Source organism: Gallus gallus, chromosome 2, assembly GCF_016699485.2.
Source record: "Gallus gallus isolate bGalGal1 chromosome 2, bGalGal1.mat.broiler.GRCg7b, whole genome shotgun sequence".
Classification (NCBI taxonomy): Eukaryota; Metazoa; Chordata; class Aves; order Galliformes; family Phasianidae; genus Gallus; species Gallus gallus.
Window position 1 is genome coordinate 65,357,391 of NC_052533.1, and position 26,429 is coordinate 65,383,819.

Consider the following 26,429-nt stretch of genomic DNA (forward strand, 5'->3'; position numbering starts at 1 on the left):
TTTCCTATTCTCTCCTTTTGAAGAGAAAAGTGAACAAGCAAAAGATAAAACTGTTATGATTTTGGTTATTATGGTGCATGTAGGATAGCATGACAACATTAGAAAGAAGTACCTCATGTGCTTCTAATATGTGAGACAGAAAAACACACTCGTCTTGGAGGTGCGCGTAACAATGAGAGGTAATGGAACCATGTTGTAACCAGGGAAATTCTGATTAGATATTCAGTTAAAAATGAATGAAAGACAGCACTGTAGCAAGATGCCCAGAGAGGCTGTGGATTCGTCTTCTCTGGAGACATTCAAAACCTGTCTGGATGTTTTCCTGTGCAACCTACTGTAGGGAACTTGCTTTAGAGGAGAGTTGGACAATCTCCAGAGGTCCCTTCCAACTTCTGTGATTATGTGATAATGAGGCAGTCAAGCACAGGACAAGGATGCCTTGGAGATACTGTAAGCAAGCCCCAAGCAGCCCTTAAGAGGGTGTCTGAATGTCTGCTGAGAAGCAGAATAAAAGAATAAAATGTTCAACACAAGACTGAATCACCTAACTTTCATAATAGTCACATACAACCTAATGTGTTCTGTTCATTGAACTCCCTACTAGATCTTAGCAATTAATCCTGTTACTGAACTGAGTAAAGGACTGGGACATATTTGTATGTTAAATACTACCTTTTAAAATTTGTTTAGCTACTTTCTGTGGCCTGCTATCACATTAGTCTAGTGTGTCAAATGGTATCTTTCCTCATCAGGCAGTTTCAAAACATCCTATTAACAAATGACCCCAGGTCACATTCTGCTGCTTTTGAATTATAAAATTCTAGGCTAAAGCAAAGTTTCAAGTCAGTTGCTTTCACTCTTTTCATCCATAGGGATACAGCTGTCAATGAGATGAGCGTGGACGGCTAGGAAAAGCTGCGGAATTTCTTCAGTTGGAAGGGACCCACACACAGGACAAGCCAACATTCAAACCATGTGTCTGAGAGCACTGTCCAAACACTCCTTCAACTCTAGCATGTGGGGCCATGCCTACTGCCCTGGGCAGCCCACAACCTTCTGGTGCATAATCTGTCCCTAACCCCAAGTTGCCCCTGCCCTGACACAGCTCCATGCCATTCCCTCGGGCCCTGTTGCTGTCACAGAGAGCAGAGCTCAGCGCTGCCCCTCTACTCCCCTCGCGGTGGCTGCAGCCACCACGAGGCCTCCCCTCAACCTCCTCTGTTCTGGACTGAACAAATCCAGGAACCTCAGCCACTCCTCCTTATACCCCTTGCTTGTCATACCCTTCCCAATCTTTGTAGCATTCTTTTGGTTGCTTTCTCACAGCTTTATACCCTCCTTTATATTGGATTACCCAAAGCTGTACCCAGCATTCAAGGTGCAGCTGCACAGCGCAAAGAAGGACAACTCCTTCCCTTGCCTAATAGCAGTCCTGGGCCAGGGCACAGTTGGCCCTTTGGGTTGCCAAGGCACTCTGCTGGCTTGTGTTCAACTAGCCATCAACCACAACCCCCATATGCCTTTCCACAGGGCTGTTCTCTAGCCACTCATCTACCAGGATGTTCTCATACCCAGATCTGCCCCATCCCAAGTGCAGAATCCAACACTTGCTCTCGTTAAATTTCATATGGTTGGTGATTGTCCAGCTCTCCAGTTTGTCAAGGTCTCACTGCAAGAGAGTCAACAGCTCCTCCCAGTTTAGTGTTTTCCATAAACTTACCTAGTATACCTTCAGAAGTACTGGAACCATTAAAGAGAATGAGCCCTAAAATTGAGCTGTAACCCTATTTGCTATAATCCTTTGAGCTCATCAACTACTTATTCACTCATCACATAGTTTTTGTCTATCTGTATGCTGCACATTTTTTTCAGAAGGACACTGTGAGAAACAGTATTGAAGGCTTTGCAGTAATCCAAATAAATACCTCAACTGGCTTCCCTTTGTCAACTAGATGAGTAACCTGGACATAAAAGGAGATCAGTTTTGTTAAAGAGCACTTTCTTTCCCCATGTGAACCCATGTTGGCTGTGGCTAATGAATGCATTGACTTTCAGGTATTTTTCAATAAGTTCCAGAATATTTTTTTTTCCATAATTTTGCCAGAAATCAAAGTGAGAGTGACAGGCTTGTAATTACCTGGGTCTTGAAAACTGGGACAGCATTTGCCAGCTTCCAGTTGACTGAGATCTCCCCAGATTCCGAGGATTATTGAAAAATAATTGAAGGAGATCTTGTGATGACATAAGCCAGCTCTTGGAGTATCCTGTGATGAATTCCATTGGGCCCTGTAGACTTACATGCATCCAGCTGAAACAGTCAATACTGCACAAGTTTTGGATTGGCTGGGAATTTATTGTTACTGTAGTTACAGTCATGCAACTTAGAGCTCCAGGGGTCCCGGTGCCCATCATCAGTATTGAAGATGGAGGTGAAGAAAGGCATTAAATGTCTCTGCTTTGTCTGTCTGCATTAAGGAGACTCTGTGATAGCTTACTTGAGATATGAAGCATTCTTTCCAGAGATATAAAACTCAGTTCAGAGGTTTCTATGTTTATAGATTACATAGTGCCTGCATTTGAAGAAACTGCTTGTTTCTAAGAAAGAGGTAACAGATTGGTATCTTGTGCAGGAGTTAAGAGAAGCATCTAAGAGATTGTTAATTAGGGGACCTCAGCATTATCTCTGTATTTTTTATTCTCTGGCCTTTGCCCAGCTGTTCTTCACCACTCTCAACCACTGTATTACATGTTTTTAGCAGAGAAAAAGAAAATATTTTCAAAAAACATCAAGGGTACACTTCTGTAAGCAGCAGTGCCAATTTACAGGTCTTCCTGAGCCCAACTCCTCCTTGTTTCAGCCCCTACTCAGCCCCTTTAAGTGGCTGGCATGAATTAAGGATACAGACAGAAATAAGCAGGCAAAAGCATGGAGAGTGATAAGAGGAAAAGATAGACAGAAAAAAGACATTCTGCAACCTGTCTTGGAAGTCCTTTTACTTAATGTTTAACCACAGTGTTAAATGGAGAGAATAAGTAAAGATGGCATGGGCTAGGTTGCCTAACATGAATCTATGGCTGCATTTCTTCTTCCTCTCCAGTCAACAGTATGGAACAAAGATTCGAAGGAGCTGCATTCAACAAAATTACAGAAGGTAGACAAAATTAGGGAAGACACTTCAGCAACAGAAAAAACAACCTAATTACTTTTTGTCTGGAGCTTTCTTATTCTTGTGAGTGCTCGGCACAGAGAAGCTGAGGACATTCCTGAAAATGACTTCCAAAAATTTGAAATCTGAATAATATCTTTACTTTTGCAGAACACTCATAGCCTAGACGATACAAGAAAAAACGCAATATTTGTAAGGCCTTCAGTCTCAAAATCTATTCACACTGAATCTCCCTTCTTTGGAGGCCCTGCAAAAGTCATTCCAGTCTACAGTTCAGTTTGACATTCATAAAATTAAAAAATGCCTCTGCTCATACGCTACTCTATGGACAATTGCAACAAAACCAAACCAAAACAAAAAAACACCTCCAACCACTTCTCATTCAAAAAAATATAGAAAGAAGAAAATCTATACTTCTCTTGTATTCATAAAGCTGCTTATGCCAAGTCAACTTTTACATGCAGGAGAAAGTCCACAGATTATGCTGCAGGAGGTTTAGCAAGGGATTGCCTGAACTCACCTCTATTACTTAGCTGAAAAGGACATTGAAGTTAGAATTTACTAACAGTGAGAGACAGCCTTTTAACAGCATGACTCCAGCAGACGTTTTAATAACCAGCCTACACATTTTTACATTGTCAGCATACTACGACATTGAGGGAGGCGGAGCAATCTGCACGGATCTTTGTGGGAAGAGTGGAGGTTGCCAGAAGTGTTTGGAGGGTACACTAGAAGGGCCAGGCTATGTGTACATGGCTGAAACATAAGCTACTTTTCTGCAAGAAAGCTCTTTTAATAGGAATCCAGTTTATTTATTTATTCAGAAGCAGATGGCATCCTCTCAAGATGTTATGCAGAACATGACACACAAAACAAGTATTTTCATCTGAGCATATTTTTTCTAATCAACTCCCTGCTATTCAGCATTAAATGACAAACAAAAATTTAGTCTCCAGAGTCTGGTAATCCTCTAGGCTAACTCAGGATATAGCAGTAAGTGGTGAAATGTAATGACTTGCAATACACTGGAGTGCAGACTAGATGACCTCAGTGTCTTTTGATTTAAATGTTATACAAAAAAAAAAAAAGAAAAAAAAGCATTCCAAATGTAGAGCACATTTGATAGACAGACCCCACAACCTATGGTTAATCAGAAGTGTCCAGTGCAACTTTCTGTGTTTATACAAAGGAAAATAGAGACAAGAATTCTTATTATAAAGAATGCCAGGAATACTGTCGTGCAAACATGGCATTGTATGATTCCGTATGATGTTGCACATAGCTTCCATATTGTGTTTTTGTGCAGTGCCTCCTGAATCATGACCATAAATCTCCATTCACTGAGAAGTCTAAAATCCTACCAAGACTTTGTAGAAGACTGTCATCTTAAAGAAAATCTTATCACTACAGACACACAAGACGTAATTTAAAAAGAAGCCAAATACTATAAAACATTCTCCTCTCTTGATCCTCCTTACACCACAACTAATCTCTGAGACTGCTAAGCGTTCCCTTTAATCGATAATTTTCCTTTTAATAGGGAAGAGTCATACATATTCACATACGTTGATACACTGAGGCTAATTCCCCATACAATAGTACAGTACAATAAAAGTGACTCATTCTCTCCTTAAAACCTTGCATGCCACAATCCAGCAGTTATTGCATATACATCAAACTACTATGGTTCTCTTTCCCCTCTCTTTCCAGAGTTTCCAGATGCTCCCTGCACCCCCACACAAGACCATAACCTTCCACACTCTGTGGGAGGATGCCCTTAACCCTCCCTCACTCTCGCTCATAAAAATAACCCTGCCTTCCATTTCTTGCATCAGCAACAGCTGCTCCATGCACACACTATCCATCCTTGGGCTGCTAGCCTTGCTGAAGGAGCAAGGGGCCCAGCAGAGTTGCTGCTGCCAGAAAGAGCATGCGGTTGTTGCAGGAAGCACGTGGCAGCTGTTCCCACTAGCAGCCTCCCTTCCAGCAGCGGCAAACTGGGTCTGTCACTTACTTGGTCCTGCTGGCTACACCATTTCAGATACAAGTCAGGATGCCATTGGCCTTCTTGGCCACCTGGGTACATACACTGCTGGCTTACGCTGAGCATTGACCAGCACCCCCAGGTCCATTTCTTCCACACAGTCTTCCAGCTGCACTGCCCCCAGCCTGCAGCATTGCCTGGGGTTCTTGTGGCCAAAGTGCAGGACCCATCACTTGGTCTTGTTGAACTTCATCCCATTGACCTCGGCCCAGCTGTCCAGCCCATCCAGATCCCTCTGGAGGGTCTTTCTTCCCTCAGGCAGATCAACACTTCCTCCCAAGTTGATGTCTTCTGCAAACTTACTGAGTATGCACTGAATCCCCTTGTCCAGGTCATCAAATATACTGAAGAGGACAGGCCCCAGTACCAATCCCTGGAAAACACCACTCATGTCTGGTCACTAGCTGGATTTAACTGCATTCATCACTACTCTCTGGGCCCGGCCATCCAGCCAGTCCTTTACCCAGTAAAGAGTGTACCTATCCAAGCCACGAGTTGCCAGCTTCCCCAGGAGAATACTGTGGGAGACAATGTTGTCTACTACGTGCAGTCAGATGTTAAGATAAAAAAGGAAATTATATCTTTCATCAAACTAAGTGCAACTCAAGAAGGCTTGTACCCAAAGTTCTCACGATTAAGAATGATAAAAGTTTACAAAGTTACATTACCACAAAATTTTAACATTCTCTTTGTACATTTCAATGGTAAATGATATAGGTAAATAAAAAATAAAAATAAAAAAGTTTCCATGTGAATATTCCATTTCTTACAAACAACACTAATTTTATCATAAGGAGCCTCATCGGGACATGATTAAGGATCAGAAAGCAAAATTTAGGTTTGGTTTAAATGTGTAACTGTTATCTTTAGAAGATTCTGAGACCACTGTTCTTTGAGTGATTTTATCCAACTCAAAGTGTCTTTGATACGATCAGCCTGTGTCATTATTTTTCTCCTCCCTGATATATCCAGAATGCTAAAAGGTCTTAACAGGTCTGCAGAAATTACTGGGGTCTGCTGAGCAAACTGTGTAACTTGGGAACACATCATTTTATGCAAATGACTATATGCCTGAGTGTTAAAAACTTTATCAACGCCATAGTATAGCATTTAATTTGTTGATTTGATCAAAACAATTACTTCACAGTATAACCAATATAAACAGATTAATTAATATTTAACTCAATTGAAGTAAGGTAAGCACTGGGCAGAGCAGTTCTACGATCTCATAGCAATTTCCACAGTTTTCTACAAAATCTATATGTAAAAAAAGCCAAAACCAAACCAACTTACATACGTAATGTCAGCCACTACAGAAACTTCTCTCTCCTTTTAAGTAAAGCAGTAATACAATCAGAGCAGGCTTGCAGGAGTATCTGCAAATACTGGACACTTAGCAAGGAAGTTACTGACTTATAAACAAGCACTGTAAAAACATAAAATAATTGCATAAGTATCACAATGCAAGAAACAAAAATCCTCCTTGACTTATGAGAATTTCTTGGGATGCTGGTGTATCTAAGCTTCCATTCAAAGACCCCAACAGCCTTCTGAAGGGCCATCCCTGGAGGTGTTCAAGGCCAGTCTGGATGGTGCCTTGGGCAACCTTATCTAGTGGCCGACTGAGCGGTTGGCAAACCTACCCGCAGCAGGAGGTTAGAACGAGATGGTCTTTGAGGTACCTTCCAACCCAAGCCATTCTGCAATTCTGTGATTCCCTATCCTGAAAGAGGACTGCCAAACCAGCCCTTGTGCAAGTCACTCTTCCTTGACGATGTGGGGAGCAAGTAAGGTGCATTAACAAATGTGCTGGGGTTACAGCGTGTCTCAGTGAGAGGCTAGAAAAAACAATTAACACATATAACTGATAAAAAGTGTTGTAGAGAGAGCAATAAGTAGTCAAAATGCAAAAAAAAGTAAAAAATAAAAAATAAAAAAATCCTTAAAAAACTGTCTCACTATGATGGATTTCTTTCTTTTGAGTTATTTTAGGCTCACCCCAAAAATTATTTGGAGTACTTGTCATAGAATCATAGAATGGCTTGGGTTGAAAGGGACCTCAAGGATCAAGTCCCAGCTCCCCTGACACAGACAGGGTTGCCAATCGCTAGATCCAAGTACTAGATCAGATTGCCCAGGTCCCCATCCAATCTGCCCTTAAACATCTCCAGGGATGGGCCATCCACAACCTCTATGGACAGCCTTATAAAAGAAACACAGATTAATATGTAAGTGTACCCACTCCCCCACAAACAACAACAAAATTCACATGAAACATCTGAATATTTTATCATGAAGTTGGAAGATCATAGCACAACTTATTATTAACCTGGCTAAATACTAAAATACAAGAGAAAACTACAGAAGAGGTATAGAGATGTTAATGCCAGGTCAACTACAGACCCACTGAGTGACTTTTATACAGGTTTATTAGGAAATATATTTTATTTAGTATTTCCCCTGCCCGCCTTTAATCTGAACATATGGATATATATGGCCTATTTGTATCACATTACTCCGTTGGATTTGTAATTTATAATACACAATAGTGTAGTAACAGTTTCTTCAGCGAGGCACTGAACAAATATTATACTTGAACTGCAAAGAATCTGGAGAGATTTATTAATTTCATTGAGGCCTAAATTTCAGCTGCCAATCTAAAACAAATAGGATATAAATTAATTAAACATCAGGCTCTATATCAGGAATTCAAAAGTTGAAAGCAAAGTAATATAATATATTTTTTAAAAAAGGGACTAAATCTAAATTTTTCTTTTAACATTTTATTTATTTATTTTAATAAATCTAGTACTATATCATGTTCAATTATATGACGCCATTTCAAACTGGACTGTACCAACAGGACAGTAATAGAGAATTTTATTTACTATGATACATTATAAGAATGAATGATGGTTTCTTGAAGATGATCACCATGCCAGAGTAAAATTTAATACCAGAATAGAAAGGATGTCAGAGCAAAATACCTTTTGCTATCAGTGAATCAAACCACTTTCTTCTTCAAAGTTTTAAGGCAAGCCAAACAATAAAGAACAGTTGTGGATAATGTTTGTTTTGACTTGCATTACTTTAGAAGATGACTTAAAGCTCAACCTTTAATGCCAGCTAAGTCTCTGTATTTGGAAATGCAAACAAAGTCTGATTTCCAGAGGTCCAGAGCACCAGTGCCTTCCTGTGAAGCTAACGGACTTGGAAGGTATCTAAATTGTTAATTGGGGGGAAAAAATACCGTGACAAAAGTCATACCCTTGATTTGCCATGTGTCTCAAAAGCGCTCGCGCCTGAATAATTTTATCCATTGCTTTCAAAGCACATTAAGCATAATATAGTTATTTTTTTCTTCTATTTTACAGCATCTTAAAGGTTGTTGAATCTAACATGCCAGAAAGGAAAAGAACATCTATGAAATAAGCATTTTCTCTGAATCTTAAGGGTAGAAACATCAAGTAAAAATAAATCAAGTTCAGATAACTCTCATTTTAGAGTATTTATTCTAGAACAGATCCTGAATTTTGACCCATATTCACCTTAGTAAATGGAGTGGCTGCTCAGAATGTGTTATGCTACAGGATCTTTAAAAAAAAAAGCCCATTCTCTTATTCTAAGAGTATTATAAATTTTTTTTTTTTAATGGAAAACATGCCACTTCCTACAAGGACATGAAATAAGCAATATGATTAAATATCTTCCTCTCATTTCTATTATTTTTATTGTTGCTGCAAGATTGTTTGAAATTAGAGAGGATATTTAAAAAGAACAACAACACGCTCCCCTGACTTAACTGACTGCAGGAACCTCTAAAGCTGACAGAACTTAAAGCACTGTCAATGTACAAAATAAAGAAAGAAAATAAAACACCTCACTATCTTTCAGTGATGCTAATCAAAGATGTAACTTGTGTTTTGTATAAACTTTTGAACATTTTAAACAGGTTCCAAGCTAGTTGCCTACACATGCACACAAAGTAAAAATAGATGATTTTCCAAACTAAAGAACATAGAATCATCAGTCATCCTTTGTACTCAGAAACAAACGTAAACAATAAATTACAGACACGCAGTACTTTATTTCATATATCAATTGTTACCACATTACACAGTTTTCCTACTTACACTCTCATGAGAAAAAAAAAAAAAAAAAAGCATCTTTGAGGTGTTTTCCTGCATCACCACAAACACATCTTTACAAAATTACCAACTTTAAGAGAAATCCTAGCAGAATATTCCTTCCATATGTTGAAAATTAATTTTAAATTACCCATGCCAGTACAATTTTATGTCTGGTAAAATAAGAATTAGCTTCACATTTACAGTTGGTTTCAACTCACTCCTGTATTTCTAAAAAGTGACCATTGACTTTGAAATCTGTCCAGAAAATGAGGAAAGGGAAAAAGTGAGGATTAGGGGAGAATTCAATGCAACAAATCTGTTTGCACTTGAGCGTCTTTTGAGATGGCCGTTTCAAAACCAAAAAGGATGAATGAAAATCCGTACTGTTTATTGCAAGCATCTACATTTTCTGGAAGGATTATTTATTTCAAAATAATAATTTCATACAGCTTTCTAGGCATTTTCTAAAGGATGAGTCTGAATATGGGTGGAATTTCTAAATGAGGTTTTTTGTTTGTTTGTTTTTTAAGTTGGAAAGAATATGGATCTGGAGTAGAGAAAGGGCAGTGTCCCAATTCACAGCTTGTCCACTGGAATATGTTAGCAACCGGACACCAGTTTCAATTTCCAACAGATATGATGGATGATGCTTTCAGTTACCAATCCTCCAAAAAACAAACAGAACTCCACAAACTAAACTGCATCACACTACTTCAGTATAGACCATTTATTTGCCACTCAGGTACACAATTGCTAGAAATTCCTGTAAATCCACAGAACCTAAAATACCTGCAGAGGTATTCTTAAGACCAGCACGTGCTGCTAATAACAAAAAGCATTCTCTAGCTATTAGCTACTGAATTGGTGTGGTTCAAGAAGTGGGTGCAGTTGTTGATGCTGAAAAGAGGCAAACATGGGATGGAAATGAGAAAAAGGTCTACATTATGGGGAAAATGCCAGTTCTCTGTAACCAAAGATGTAATCCACATCGCTACATGGGGACATACAGACATCTAGTTCTGGATTCCAAGGGGCTGGAGATCCTTCACAGTGAAGGCCTCAGTAAGAACTAGACCTGAGTTCCACCTTCTTATTACTCTTATAATGCCTATCCTAATATCCTAAGAGGAACATAATTAGATTCTCTCAGCATTTGTACAGTACAAATTAATTTCATAAATAAAAGTTGAGTGAAATATTCTGTATCTAATAACTGCTAGCAGTGCAGAATGAGATATAAAAATCCCTGCATTACAATTTTCAGGTATGTCTCAGAAAGCTTCCTTCCTTCTACAGCAAGTGGACTTATATTCTTTCTAAAACAATAACATTAATTTCTACAAACACAGTTTATTACTGTTATCCTTACAAATGCCTACAATTCTTTCACAAGATCATTACTTTTAAGCAGTTCTCAGAACTAAATGGAAACTTCATCAAAAGGCATTATCTATCTACTTCGGATGTGACACCTTTCAATTTATTTTGACGTCCGCATGTCTTATTAATTCATTCCAGAACAAAAATTTCCAACATCAGTAATTATTTCATCACATCACTAATTTGATTCTTCTCTAAAATAATCAGATGCAATATTTTCAGTATTCCCATCAGATGTATAATTTTTTTAATCCCCTTTTGTTCCTACTGCACCAGCGTTCATCAGTAGCTTATCCTAGATTTGCCAACTATATATACATAGCAAGTCTACTCAGAAACCTCTCACGTGGAGCTGCCTGAGAAGGCAGCTAGCCAGTTTTTCCACTTCATCTCTCTCATTTGAGCTCATCTTAAAAATGATACAGCAATCTGAGGGACAGCAGCGCTAATGCATGGAAGACACTACACCAGCAAATCCTTGTTATTCATATTTGGTTATACTGAAGCGTAATGACAAATATATGTGGCAAAGAAACCTTGAGAACTTCTTTAGCTCAATATTAAGCCAAGCTTCTCAAAGTTGTCCTTCGCAGTCTTTAGGCACTCCTCTCCGTACCCAGTCTTCAAACCCAGTTTAGGAGCCAGCAAGGAAAATGATCAGTCCAAGTTATTTCCCTGCTGTTCCATCACATCGCTTCTGTTTCAGCTTTAGATATATCCCTCTGAAGTTTCAGTTTTCTTCTATCTTAATAACTATGTGCCTCTCTGCAAGTTTTTGTACCTCCACTGACCGCTGCATTTTTTTTTTTTTAAGATCAATAATACATATAAATAAGCACAGATCCTATTACAGAGCCTTGTGACATCCCACTGCTAAGCTTCTGACACAACTGAAATGAGCCATTAAGCCTCCTCCGCTTTCTATCTTCCCAGCCGGTTTCTCAGCAGTCTTTTGAAGCATACCTGCTTACTTCCTTTAGTTGTTTCTTTCAAGGAATGTTTTCAAAGAAAATAAATGACATTCTGTACTTCTTTATCTACTGTTTCAGGTATGTTCAAAGAACTCAATGCAATTGAAAGATGCTCTCTTTTTCCAGTCAAATCTTAGAAATTTTCCAGTTTTCAGATACGTTCGAACACAGAATAGTCTAGTTCAAAGCATGAGTTTTTATGACTTGCCTTTGTTTCTTAAAATCATCTAAAATGTAATAAAATTTAAAGCGTTTTAAATGATAAATACGTCTCAAATAAATCTAAAATCTTCTTTTTATGCAACCTAGTATTGCAAAATTAAGCAAACAATTACTAGAGCAGAATATACTGATTGTTGTCTTATGGCTTAATGCATTTGAGTGTGCATTCTTAAACATGTTTATGATATAAACATGTGCAGAAGATAATCTAGTCATCTTCATGTTTGATTTTAAAAACTGCAGACAGTTTCACAAATGTACAGCTTACATATTTGTTTTCTGTTACTTAAAAAACAGTAGAATTAATCACAGCAGTAGTTCTGAACTGTGACTATCCCAGTTTGAATTTGGCAACTTGCACTTGAAGTAGATATCCCAAAGCAATATAAGATCTTGGTATTTCATTTGGTCTTGATAACAAAACAAAGTATATTTGCAGTCACCTGTTCAATACAAGTCTGTTATCTCTTATCCAAGTAACTAGTGAAAATAAATAAATATATACTTTAAAACTTTCTCATTTTTTTTAATTGAACAGTTTTCTATCTTTTACAAGGATTAAATGAAAAAAAGAAATAGTTCATTTACTAATTCTCTGATGTTTCCTCACCTATAACAGCCTCCCTATGAGGTCTTTTGTTAACAGAAAATTTAACTGCACACTGAGCATCTCCCCTTTCAAGTAGATAGTGAACCATACTAAGGTAATTTTTGTCCAGGTCTTATGGATTTTTGTATCAATGTATTAAGATTAATCTTCTTGTCAACAGAACACAGATCCACATTGACAGTTTTCTTAGGAAAGTTACATTCAATCTACTTAACAGTCTTAAGAAAGATGGGAGAATCGACTTCCTCAAAAGTGAAAACAGCATGGGACAAAAAAGCATTGATGGTTACTACGCCAAAGTAAAAGATACTGTAAAAAACATTATATGAATATTTCTGATTGCGATTCCCACTACTGCTGTATTATCAAAAGCTGTTTTAAAGTTGCACAATTTTGACAATGTGGAAAGAAAATAAAAAACAACCAGTTCAACACTTCTGCCACCACATTCTGTCTGATCTTCACCACGTTTTCTCTGCAGAGATGTAAGTAAAATAGGTTGAAAGTAAGCCTCACAAAGAGAGCTTTTGCTTCACACTGCACTTCTTTCCCAGCATTACCACGACAGGTATGACAAATGTGTCCTCAGAAATCACTTCTATCTGATCTTGATGCAAGTACCATAGGAATATGTGATGCCTGGTCATTATTGACCCCCCCCCGAGCAGTCATGAAACTTAGACCCGAGATCAGATCCTCAGTCATTACAAATTGATGCAACACCTGAAGAAATGCACAGCTAACAGCACGGGGCTTATCACTAGGCCTGCAGATGCAATACAAATATTGGTGACGATAACAAGGATTTTTCTGTTAACGGAGGTTAAAAATTTTATGTCCAAATTGAGTATTTCTTGAGAAATTTCTTTCATACATATAGATAGATAAAATCCAGAGTTCCCATTAAAGGGGAACTCATTTTTCTGTAGCAAGTTGCATGCAACCTTGTGTGCCTATGTCTTCAAGGACATATCCTTTCCCTCTCCGTCACACTGATAAAAATAAGTTTGCCCTTAAAGGGACACTTAGGTTACGTTGGAATTGGTTAGGGAAGCAACCAAAAGGAATGGGCTCATTCTTTCCAAAGTAGTTCCCCTTTTTTTCAGCTATATCAGAAGTCCACACCAACAGTCTTCAAACAGACAAACCTGGCATCCAAATCCACAGCATCTCTGTTTGAAAGACAGCAGAAGGCAGAAAAAGCAAGAAAGCAGATACTTACTCCTTAAATACTCTGGAAGACAGCCTTAAAACTCAAACAAGCCTTGCACTTAAATCCTGCTCCATCATTACAATAATCTATTGACATAAACCAGTATATCTTGAAGACGAAAGATTTTCATACAATTCTCAATCCTGGAGAATCATGTAAAGTACAATGATCTGTACCACATACCAGAAACTGCAGAAGTGTATGTGTGTGATGTACAAAACCCAGGAAAGTATGGGATAACAGACTGATTTTCCACATAATACACTCCGTCCAGACTACCATGTTACTTAAAGCTTTTGCATGTATGATATGGCAGAAAAACAAAGATAAACAAATTAACAATTTAGAGTATTATTTTAGTTAAGAGGAGAGAAGCTTAAGAATTTGAAAATGACTTAACAGATGGAAAATTGATGGTAGGTTAAAATTTTGCAAGATAGCGCATAATAGAAGTAATAATGTGAACCCTTCAGAAGTAAATTCTAAACAACATGCAACTTCTAAGGAAAAAAACAAAGGTATGTAAGGTTGATTACATTAAAACTGTTTTACCCTGAATTAGCGATTTGCAAAATGCAGACAATAGAAAAAATACAAAATTACACACTGCTGAATACAACAATGCAGTTTAACCAGTAATGTCAAAAGTTAGGCAGGTTCACTAAGGACTTTAACCCATTTAATTGGCTTTTGTTTCCACTAATAAAATGCTTGGTTGCTTTCCAGATCACTCTGTAGAGATCAAACCACCACCCAAGTGCAATGTACAAACACACTGGAAAAGGAAGTTCCTGTCTCAAGGCTTTTTTTGGAATAGTGTTTTACTACCAAAACATAACAAAAACAAATAAAAGGAGGGCTCAGAGCTGCTTCTGTCTTTCCAGAATGCTAAACAGGAATCTGAAGAACCACAACACATCATCCCAACTTTCCTTTATTTGTACTATTCACTCAAATTCCCACAGGAGTGAGTTCTGTGACTTTCCTCATGCTTTACGGATGGGTTATACACATCACTTGTGGTCTGGTTCACACCCTGCACTCCTTCATCAGCTGCAATACTCCCCCCAGGGCCTTCCTGACAGTGTCCCAGTAACTTGCAACGCAGCTATCAGACTTAACAAAATAAAAGGCACTATTTTCCACATTGCTGAAAGTGGCTTTTTGGTTTTCCAAATCTGTAGGTTTTAATCCCATAAACAGTTTTGAATAACGTAAAGAACGGGTAAAAATCAGAACGCGAGCTCAATATTTTTTCTCAGGATGCTTGGCTTTTCTTTTGGTGCCAGTACCATTGTCTCAAGCTACGAACAGCACCAACATTCAACTGAAAAATCAGCAGACGCCCTTGCTGCCCACAGGTCGATATACTCCAGTCACCTTTCTATTGTCAGACAGCCTATTGCTCGTACAAGTTATACATCTGAAGCAGCATGTGCAAGGAGGGAGGTGCTAATGCCACTGTGCACACTAGCAGTGCTTGTTCATCTAGCAAAGCAACATAATCCACTGCATTTCTTGTATTTCTTCTTTTCCTGCACACCAGCCACCAGCTTGCATTGCTCTAATTGTGACAACACATGCGGCTATGTGGGCATTTCTTGTTTTATACTTTCAGAAGCTCGCATGCCTTTCTACCCAAAATCTGTTTGTGCCATTTATTCTCAATTACATCCACACGTTGGACATTGTTAGGTGAATAAGAACCTTAATGACCACAGAGTGACCCAGAAAAAAAGTACAGCAAGAAAGCTAGAATTTGCCAAGCAATGGAATTCACCTAATTTCTACTTAAGTTTTGCAGGAGGTGAAAAACCAATTCAGTTTTTTTTAACTCTTTCTAGAACTGCAAAACAACTCTCTAGTCTTGTGTGGCCCACAGATTCCCTTTACAGTTTCACTTCTTGCGTATTCTATTGAAGAGAAATTCCTAGAATAGCTAAAAGCTTACTGTACCTAAAAATTTTGCAAGGAAATATCAAAGTTATTCAATTTTGATGAAGGAAGCACGCTTTCAAAAATCTCAAATGTATCTGAACCTAATGTCAGATATGAGGCCATTTTTTTGACTTGCCTATTTTTGAGTAATACAGATTGCTTGTAGGTACCATTAAAATCTCCTACACAACATCACAGTTCTTGGTGATGTTTTTTGTTTCATCCATCCACTTACAGATCATTTCTACTGTCTTTTAGTAACAGAATCTTTAGAAAAATTGGAACCACAGACGTGTTAATTCAGTGACCAAGTCCCACTTTGTCCATATGCCACCCTTCTTATGCTAGTACATTGAATATTACTTCATCGACTTTGTTTTCAGGGCCAAGCCTTTAAAATATAAATATTCGATACAATGATGTGGTTTCTTAAAACATATGGCTTGGACAGCTGCTAGATTTTGGTACGCTGAAACCACCAACTAACAGAGCAAATAAAACTATTATTTTATTCTCCCAGCACTTCTGCATATTTGCCTAAGTATTTGCTGGTTGCCTTTTCTGAGACCGTTCTTAGGAACAAGAACTGTGTCATGGCAGTTTGTCATCAGAAAGCATTACTAGATGCTACCATAATATCAATATTTCATCGTAATTCCAGGCATTAAACTGGGATTCTCCTATGCATGCAAGGTTTTGGATTTTTTTCTGATGAAAAAAATAATTAAAAAAAAAAAAAAAAAGAGGCCAGGGAAAAAGAACACAGAAAGAACTGACAAAATTTTGAAGAGTTTCACCATCGTGAACCAGGACTAAAAATAAATAAATAAATAATGATTTATATAATCAAAAAGCATTCATAGCAATAATCTCAAAATTTGTAACAGTTTTTCATATTAAAATTTTTAATTTTTTTTTTCTAATTTTACGTAAAAAAAGCCCCAACACCTAAATCAGCTGTGGTAATCAAAGCTGTCCAAAATGGATTAGAAATGTAATCTGCATTTTTCTAGAACGTTTCAAAATTACACTTTCCAATTAATTATTTCCATTTTGACTAACTGGGATTTTTCCCAAAAAAAAAATCTTTTGAGAAAAATGTCCAGAATCAGCTCAAGTTTTCTCAAAATATGCTTTTGTCTTCCTGGCAGCACCCTCCATGTGGAAGTAGGAACTCTTAAAATTAACAGAAGGTGTACGTGGAGGAGGTGGGAAGTTTAGAAAGAGTGCTCCAAATGCCAGATCTAACATTTGCATTATTAATATGTTGGATCTGGTGCGTATGAAGAGCCACCGATGAGGGTACAAATTTGAGGAAGTTTCTGCACAATTAACAACTCTGATGTGATTCCTGAGGTGTTGACAGTGCTGAAAATGTGATGAGGTGTCCAGTCAGGACAGAAGGAATGTCCTGAGTAAGGAACAGAACAGGATTCTGAACAGCGGGAGACTGGTGCAGGGGAGGAAGAGGAGTGTCTATTTATTACATTTCAATGAATAGCAGAGTGATACTGAAAATAAAACCAGCAAAGAGCAGGGTGCAGCTTTAATGAAGGGAAGGAGAATGTGTCAGCTTGGTAAGCTGGAAGGCCAGGCTAGCTCTTGGCTTCCCTCTGAACAGAGATCTAATCTGCTGATGCAGAATAGCTGAGTTAGACCACAGGCCTCTATGAGAAAGAGTTCTGCCACAGAAATTTTAAGAAGCTAGTGAAAGAGACAGATGTTTAATACAACTGAGTATTATTCCTCCATAACATTGTTTCCAAGCCTTATAATCAGAGATTTACTGCTCAATTTGGACAGTACCCCAAAAAAGTTGTAGAGGAGTCTAAGTATCTGTAAAACCATAATAAATTAGGATATTTGCTTCTGTTTTAAGCAAGCTGCACAGCTCATGTTGGTGGCAGTGTTGTGAGAAAAGGAAAGCCTCAGTTAATAGCTCTCCAGGAGCAGAAAGAAGCAGAAATGTGCTGTTTTTCTTTGTGCAGCAATGTATCGTGACTATCTCCTTGGTTCCTCCTGTTTTGGTCCACAACTTAAGATCTTGTGAAAAATGTAAGTGTGAGAAAAATCTTGTATTCCTGTCACTGCAGGCACAGCTTTCAGCATTAGATGAAGGAGGTGGTGAGAAGGGGACTGCAACACCTCAGTGAAACAGGTTACTACACCTCCACTAATCTTTTATATGCCACTATCACTCCTGCGCAGGACTTTCCAATTCCATTTCATGCCCTGTAACAAGCCCTCGCCACACTAGCATTATCAGAATGAAAGGTTGGTGGGAATGATTTAATTATTTGGAGGCTATTAACCTATCTAACAAGGTCCTCTTTTATTCCTGTTTTGTTGTGTGGGGTTGTTTTGGTTTTGTTTTATTTGTTTGGTTGGTTTTGTGAATGCCTTGAGGCAAAAACCAGGATGCTGAAGGCAGTGCTAATCAACCACTTCATTAGGAACACTGCTGTACTCCGAAGCACATAATATTTATCATGAAACCATCATGTGTGTGAACACTCATCTACCTCACCTGCTGAGGAAACTTGCACACTGGCATCTCCTGCCTTTTCCCCCTCCAGTTTTGTTTACATCCTCAGAGATACACATTTCCTCTTTAGCCCATGCAAAGGAAGGGATATTTGTGGCATCAGTGTATGCATTGCCATGGTTACCTAGTTCATCTGCAGCAAAAGGGGTTGGTCCATGACCTGACACTACAGCTCCAGGAAAGCATTCCTCCCTTGTTGGCCACTACAGAAGTGTGGGGTTTTTTTTTCCATAAAAATCAGAATGCAAGCAACAGTGGGACATGCAACTCAACCTCTCACAAAGTCTTCAACATATTTTTGTGCTGATATAATTTGTCTCTAAGCGTGGTTTTAGTCAGTCCTTGATTTCAAGACATTTTTCCAGAAAGTCATCATCAAAATAAAACCTACAGATTCTACCCTCCAAATTTTATCTGAGGAGAATATTACACCTGAAAACTTAGCTTCAGAAGCAAGCTTACAACAACAAGTTGGGTCTGTCATTGGAAAATAAAAGTTTGGTGCATCAGAATGACGACCATCTTAAACCAGTCTCTCATCAGAGTGAGGGGAATTAATAGCTTCCTCCCATCCAACCAAAGAAGCAGTTTGGGTTTCTTCAGTGTTAAAAATTTAGTTTATTTCACTTGCACTGTAAACCTACTGAGATATTGCCAGGCCAGGCATTAAATCTAAATAAACTCTCAATAAGAAATGAGGTATAAACAACAAAATATTGATAAAATATAACGACAGAATTCGATCCAGGCAGAAGGTGTATGTATCTCCAGAACTGGCTCAAATTTTCACTGAAAAAAAAAAAACTTATCACTCTCCCAGTTATTTTATAATAAAACAGATAAATAAGCCATTATAAGAAATCCCTCCTCATATTGTTCATCTATTCACATAATGTATGTTTCTAGTATTCATAACAAATTTGAGTCTTTGACATTATTTCAAGAAGCAACAGTGCTATCCCTGGAAATGGTACACTGAATACATGAACCAAGCAAGTCAAAGCAAACACAGATGTATCTTACGGTGGTTCTGAAAACACAAATACCAGTGAATCTCTGTGAAGAGAGCAAAGGCTAGTAAAGTTTGAAATGGCTTTGTAGTCATACAGTTATGTAAAATAAAGCTGTGAAGTTCTCCGGACATAATGTGTCTGAAACAAGAGTGGGTAATTTGTTTGCATCTGATGCGCAAAATGGATCAGTCAAATGAAAAATCTACGTAAGAATGATTGACTTGTGCACTTACCTTTTCCATTTATTGTTAATGCTGATGCAATTGTGGCTGTTACTGGCACTGGCAATTGTGGCACTAATGGATGTATCCTTGGTCGGCTCCCCATCCTGGCACGCTCTGCACCAGGTCCTAATAAAGCTCCCACGGGTTTTTCTGCTGCTACTTCAGGTGCTACAGAGTCTTCTTGATCCTGCTCTGTGTGGTCCATTTTATCAGGGCTTTCATTTTGGAAGCCATCAACTGCTGTCCGGCTCTTAATTGGACTTTTGGGCACGAGGATTTTAATACCTGATTTTGCAAGGTCCATATTTTTCCTTCCAGAAAGAGATGGTGAATTGTTTTTCCGGAACTTCTGTGTGGCAGTAAAGAGTTGATTATTTTTTGACTCGTGGTCTTTACTCATAACTAAAGATTTAGTGGAAGTCTTTGAAAAAGAACTATTGGTAGACCTAGAAATTTGTTTTCTGGCGTTATTTGGAGAGGTCCTATTTGTCCTAGTTAATGTGCTTTCTTTTTGCTTTTCATTGTGACGCCTGTTAAATTCATGTATATATTCCTCACAATTAACAAGGTGCTGTTCTGGCTCCCAGGTGTCATCTTCACTGTCATATCCTTTCCATCGCACCAAATACTCTGTTTTTCCCTTCTTGTTTTTCCTCTTGTCAACAATTCTCTCTACCTGTTAAAAAGGAAAACTAAACATTAGGCACAGGCAGATACACAACTCAGTTGAGCAACACGCATGCAAATAATTTTTCAAAGTATACCTAGATTTTAAAATGCTCTTTAGTCCTGTAATTCTTTATTGTAGCTCTATAGCATACAATCTTTCACTGCTGACTGGAAATGCCTCTCTTTATACTTCAGACTGTTATTTCCACCTAATAAAAGATGCTCTAGGATACCAAAGTCATTCTTCAATATGAATTTTGCATGCACAGGAATCTGAATAAGATGTATGTTGTTAACCATTGGCACTGGCCCCCAGTGAGACCAAGATCAATGTGACTGGGATTTCACTTCGTGAATATAGAGATCACACTTAAATGTGTGCGAAAACACAGTTTGTTTACCTTACAGAACTCATCAATGTATTATTTCCTGAATAATTTGTTTACTTAGCATAAGGCATGGTGAGAATATCTTACTTATGGCAAGGTATCCTTTAGTTACCAGGGACAATATAATACAGCTCAGAAGTCGGGGCAAACATGAAATAGTTTTTAGAGGCTGCTCACTTTGTGAAAACAGAGAACTTGTTTTGGCTAGAGACTTCGGTACACATACTTGAACCAATTACCATGCCTCACTTATCTGCAAATAGAGATGGTATTTATGTCACCAGTATTAAGCATGCACATGCTATAACTGCGTGTGGGAGCCACAGTGTAGAGGAATTCAGTCACTGGGGTAAGGCAGACAGGGCAGAGAGCAGCAGCTGCAGGGACAGAGGCTCATGCATTGCACCAAATTTGCTGTCAGTCATACTGCCACAACAGAGAGGGAATTCTTTCATAGAGAGATGTAAGACGTAAGTGTAAGGCTAGACTCTGTGTTTTCCTTTTTTTTTTTTTTTTTTTTCTTCTTTTTTTTCTTTTCTTTTCTTTCTTTTTTTTTTTCTCCGGGCTGCTCCTTCTGGTAAATCCACCAGCCTATTTTGTTTCAGCTATGGAACCAACGCAGCTTTCTTCCCATCTCTATCTGCCATTTGGTTATTGGGAAAAAAAAAAAGAGGAGGGGGAAGAAGTATGTGATGAGACTACCACTTATTAATTTACCTTCTAACCCTGGTGCTCAGCACCTTACAAGCAAAGACCATGCATACAAGTAATGATCACACCTACCTAGGATAACTTCTGAAGACTAACAATATCTACTGAAGTTGCATTAGAGTAAAGCGCCTTCAGAATAATTTGGAAGGACAGAAGCAAAATACAGATATATATGTCACTGTTGAATCATGTTACTCTTGACAATAGATTCTCTTAACATTACACCTCAGCTTTGATTTTTTTATGTGGCGTGTTATCATAATGAACTGCACGGTTTACAACAGCGAGGTTAAATGATTGCCATTACTACAATTTAAGAAGCAAAATAACTGTGCTTCCTAGAACTTCACACTTATCTTGCAAGTGTTGTACTGTGCTGTCCCTCCAAGAGGACGTTACATAGTTCTGTTTGTGTTGGTATCAGAAAGAACCAAAACTACAACAGCAAAAAAAGACAAACACAAACCATCAGACTGGTTGCACCTTTACCTTGTTCCTCAGATGCATGGTGTTGGCAATTCAACACGTTATGGAACACAATATAAATTGTCCCAACATTCAGTATTTAAATATTGACACATATTAAAACTGTCTTTATTCTGATTATTGGACTTTTTAATAGTTGCTGGATTAAAAAATACCTCACTATTGAAACTATTATTTTTCCATGAAACTGTACTTAACTTCTTAACACAAATGCTACCACAAGTAAGAAAGTCATTATACAGAAATAAGACTTCCTTTCTTTTCTGTAGACACTAAGAAGATCTTTAAGTATTAAGTCAGAAATGCTCAATTAGTAGATAAATCCATGAATCATAAACCCGATACAGTGTTGTCAAAAACACAGTTACCATGTTAGTCTTGCTTATTGTTTATCTTTCTCATGACCCGTTGAGATAGATTTTCAAAATATGATTCAGAGAAACATCTCTACAACCAGACAAGGTATTTTTATTTTCTATCAGAAAATGCTCATAACAATCCAAACAGCATTCATTTCTGGGCACAAAGTTCTACTAATGCTTTACATACTGGAAGGCCACCCATTAAGGACATGTCCTTTTAAAGCAGGAAGCCATTCTTCTCATCCAAAAAAAACAGACACCTTGCAGAGATAACAGATGAACGTTAGAACAGGAGATGCAAAAATCCATTGCTAACCCAAGAATTTATAGAGCAAACAGGAATGCATACAGAAAGCTGTTACACTTAGCTGTACTGCCCAAATCTGCAACAAAACCCATTTTGATACTGAACTTTTAAAGCTGTTTTGTTTTTTTTTTTTGTTTGTTTTTTTTTTACAATGCTGTTTAACTCTTCTTCTAGCTGCTTTATTTACAACACAAAAAAAATATAGCAGTTAACCTGTTATACACAATTTATCACGTGTTTTCAGAGTTTTATTGAGGGACTATCTGAATTGCCTCCACTTAATTAAACTGCCCTCAAGCCACTACAAAAGCTGCTCAGAAATATTCTACTTCAATACTCCTGCTGACAATAACAGGTACAGAAGTGTTTCTCATCCAGGTTTGGGAAGAGAAGACTGGAACGTTTCCACAAAGTACACAGAGTCATTAAATAGGGTTACGCAGGAATGAACAGGAATGTTTGAACTCAATTTCATAGCAAAAATAGGACTATAAGTTTGTACTTTTCCTCTTTTGCTACAGAAAAATAGTTTGGCAAAGCCATACATTTCTACTTTATTATACAGTGGTGACTTGATGTGAAATGTATTGCAAGACACTTCTAGTTCTTACATTAAAATATACTAATAACTTACACCCAAATATTAAAATGAACAAGAATATAACTGAGTGGGGAAGTTGATCCTAAGTCCAAATTCCCACTTCCTGACACTTCAGTTTATGGTTCAGTTTGATGATACAGCTAAACAGATAAAATAAGCAACATCAAAACAGGCAGTATTTTTTCTTCCCCTGTTGCTACTGTGGAGCTGAGCTGGTGCTTTCCTGATCCTATGATGAGTGAGTTCTGAGAGCCAAAAACTGGCAGAGTGCCCCAAAGCACCAGGTAAGCACAAGACCACATCCTAGGCCAAGATCACGCCAGAAATGCTGGTGACAACTACTTCTTGCCAACTACCATTTCTACAGCCTCCAATGCTTTCTGCCACAGGGTAAGATTTATTTTTAGTTCTTAAAAGGTTCTTTAGCAGCAGATACTGGCAGCACAATCAAGTTTTCAAGTGTTGTGGAAGGATCAAGAGAAAAATGAAAATGATTTAAAAAAGAAAAAATGGTTGTGAGGGAAGAACAATCTGGGTGGCAAAAGTTAACATATCCCACTTCATCCACTTGAAGTACTCATCAACTACACTTGAAACTCAGCCAGCAGAAAAACTGACAGAAAATTAACACACTGTTCCGAGGTATAATCCAACACTGCAACACCCATATTATCATCTCACACACAATGGTTATACTGGAGACTTCCCATCTGCAAAATAGTAAATTTCCATTCCTTCCACGAATGTGGTAAGAATTAGTGTTTGCTTTCACTCTCTTTGAGGAAGGAAATACTTTGGTTTGAACTGCTTTTAATAACAAAATAAACAGCATTTATGCTTTAAAACAGAACAGATAAGATACGGTTGCAATCAAAAGTGGTCTGGCTACAGCTGTGCCAGGTGAAAATGGTCATATTTACAGCCCATCTGCAACTGCTCCTCCCTGTCCCATGCTCACAGACATCAGCTCCTCCCTATCTGTCCACATAACTCCTTGTGCAATTGTTACCTAACGTAGCTCTGTCAAAGTGACCTGGTTTAGATATTAAGAATACCTGAGCTAATGTACGCATCCTGAAATAACTGGTTTGGAGAACAGCCACATATGCAGTATTTCCGACGCATACAAAAGGACTGCAGGGGACAACAAACAGCTTTGAGCAGGACGGTTGCAGTAACCTCTTCATTCTGCTACACTCAGAAACTGGATGTGCACCAAACGAACATGGTGACCCCTGTGGGCCCCTTCAAACTCTGGATATTCTACGATTCTATGCACTCTTAATCCAAGCTGAAAGATCTTTAGCTCAGGTCAAAATAAGGATGAAATTCAAAAGGATGTCCTCCATCCAAAACATTGCAATTTGTGCACATTTAAAAACTCTACGTAAGACATACTGAAAATGCATGTGTATGTGTATCTTTAAAAATAATTTAATTTAATGGATGATTTGAAGAGATTGAAGTAAAGGTACGCCACCTCCAGTAGAGGGAAAAAGACAGAGTGAGCAAAATAAACATATAAGTAGGCAAGTAAATATTCAAGGAGCATTGCTGTGTTAATCATAAATTCATTTTCCATTCCCATGGTGTTTCTCTCTGTCCTCACGTTTATGTCAGACTAAATTAATTTAAAGGTAAACAGAATAGAATCCGTTTGACTTCATCCTCTCTGTTGCCTGTGAAATATAGAAGACCTTGTTCTCTTAGCTTGAGGCTATGTTAGGTTCAGAGCAACAGTGCAACTTAGAAGCAAATCCTTTTCCACTTGCCACTATTCCCACTTACTGTGCAACAGTTCTGTTCACAGAACAGTTTTCATATAAGTGACATGGATTCTCTTGGGAGAAATATAAACTGGAAAAGGTGATTGATGCACAGAACACGCTTCAGCACTGAGGGAATAAGGGGCCAAGAGAAAAACAGCTCTGATCAGTTTCAACACATGTTGTGGCATGGATATTTGATCCTAAGAAGCACCACTAAATCTTGTCCAAGAAAAACTGCTGCACAACATAATGCACTGAGGTAAGGGCCACAGCACCAGCTCTTTCACTCTACTACTTTTCTTGTACTGAGCCATGTTTCTCATGTAGACATTCCCTAATTCAGTGACTGAAGCTAGACACAACAAATGCCAGTTTTGCACAACTAGACACACTGCACGTGAACAGTCACTCTTTGTTAACTTAGAAACTGCCCCATGTATAAATGGAACTTAAATGATCATCCACAAGCAATCAACAGTGGTTATGAGTGACTATACCCTCTATTTATTAGCATCTTGTCAGTGATAAACTCAGTAATGAATTGAGTAAACTCAGTAAAATCAGTAATAAACGAATACCTTTTATTTTAAGAGAAACGAATACTGCATGAAAAATGCATACAACAGCTGAAGAAGCGAAGCAACAGCTTTTGCTTAAAGCAAAATGAGAAAGTAGTTTGGGGAAAATAGTTACTCAAAAAAATAATTTGATGAGGAAGTCAAATTACATCTCAAGGTCTACAAAGTGAGCACTAAAATCTTTGATGTACACATTTAATAAGAAAACACATTATTCCCAATACTATAACCTGACACCAGTTCTGAGCACTGCTCACTGCGGTTAGCACAAGCAGATGAATTTTAGAAACAGCTTAACGCATGTGTGCTTAGAATGCCCAAACCATGGTAATGTATAGTTGAAGTTCACATTGGTACTATTACAAAGCTATCCTAAAATACCATGTACATCTTCACGGCAGTTCCAAGTTACTCTGCGTGCCTTCGTCTGGGAGCAAATGCAGTCCTGCTGCACCATACTCTCGGAACTGACTGATTCAATTTGCAGCACAGTGACTGGACTAACAGCTGATGAACTGTGGTAAACTGAGCTGCTGCATCCTTGTGGTATGAGTAGCTGGAGAGTCTGTACAGTGCAGCCATCTGGCTACAGTGCCACCTGTATTACTGTTATATTGTTCTAGAAGCCAGGGCCATACAAATTAAACATGGATCAGATGTGGGCTGACTACTGCCTTCTTGTCCAGACAGCTACAGTAGACGAAACAGCTCTAGCGTGACTTCTATGATAGCTCTGAGCAGATACCTGATGCGGCCCAAGGCCTGCTAACAGAGCCAGCCCACCAGGGTGCCTTTGGGCACTCAGGACCAGCAGGAAGAATCCACACCAAACCAACACTTCACAGCCTGCAGCCGCTGTGTTTCCAAACCAGCGCTGAGAGCCTGACAACCTCAGCCTCCCTCCAAGGAAGCAGTCTGTGCAGTGAAGTTTTGTACATACTATCAGCAATCAGGTAAATGTCTAAAAAACTGTCAGTGGTCCCTTCATACTGACAGCCCAGCAAAGACAATTGTGTATTCTCAACCCTATTTCTAAAACTTAACAGTATTAAAACAAACATGGTGACTTTTCCCTTTTCCAAGCTTTATTTTGATGAAAG

At 38.3% G+C, this 26,429-nt stretch overlaps 1 protein-coding gene across 2 annotated transcripts in view; it reads right to left on the reverse strand.

Annotated features, from left to right (window-relative positions):
• The window catches only part of CDYL (chromodomain Y-like), a 104,639-nt gene that overhangs the window by 36,973 nt on the left and 41,237 nt on the right, over positions 1-26,429 (reverse strand). The window contains exon 2 of one of the 2 annotated variants that reach the window (XM_418964.8): positions 19,467-20,133. The exons of the other annotated variant lie outside the window; for it this stretch is intronic. Coding sequence (XP_418964.4) covers positions 19,467-20,133 — 667 coding nt within the window. The remainder of the gene's footprint in view (positions 1-19,466; positions 20,134-26,429) is intronic. 2 annotated transcript variants of the gene reach the window in all.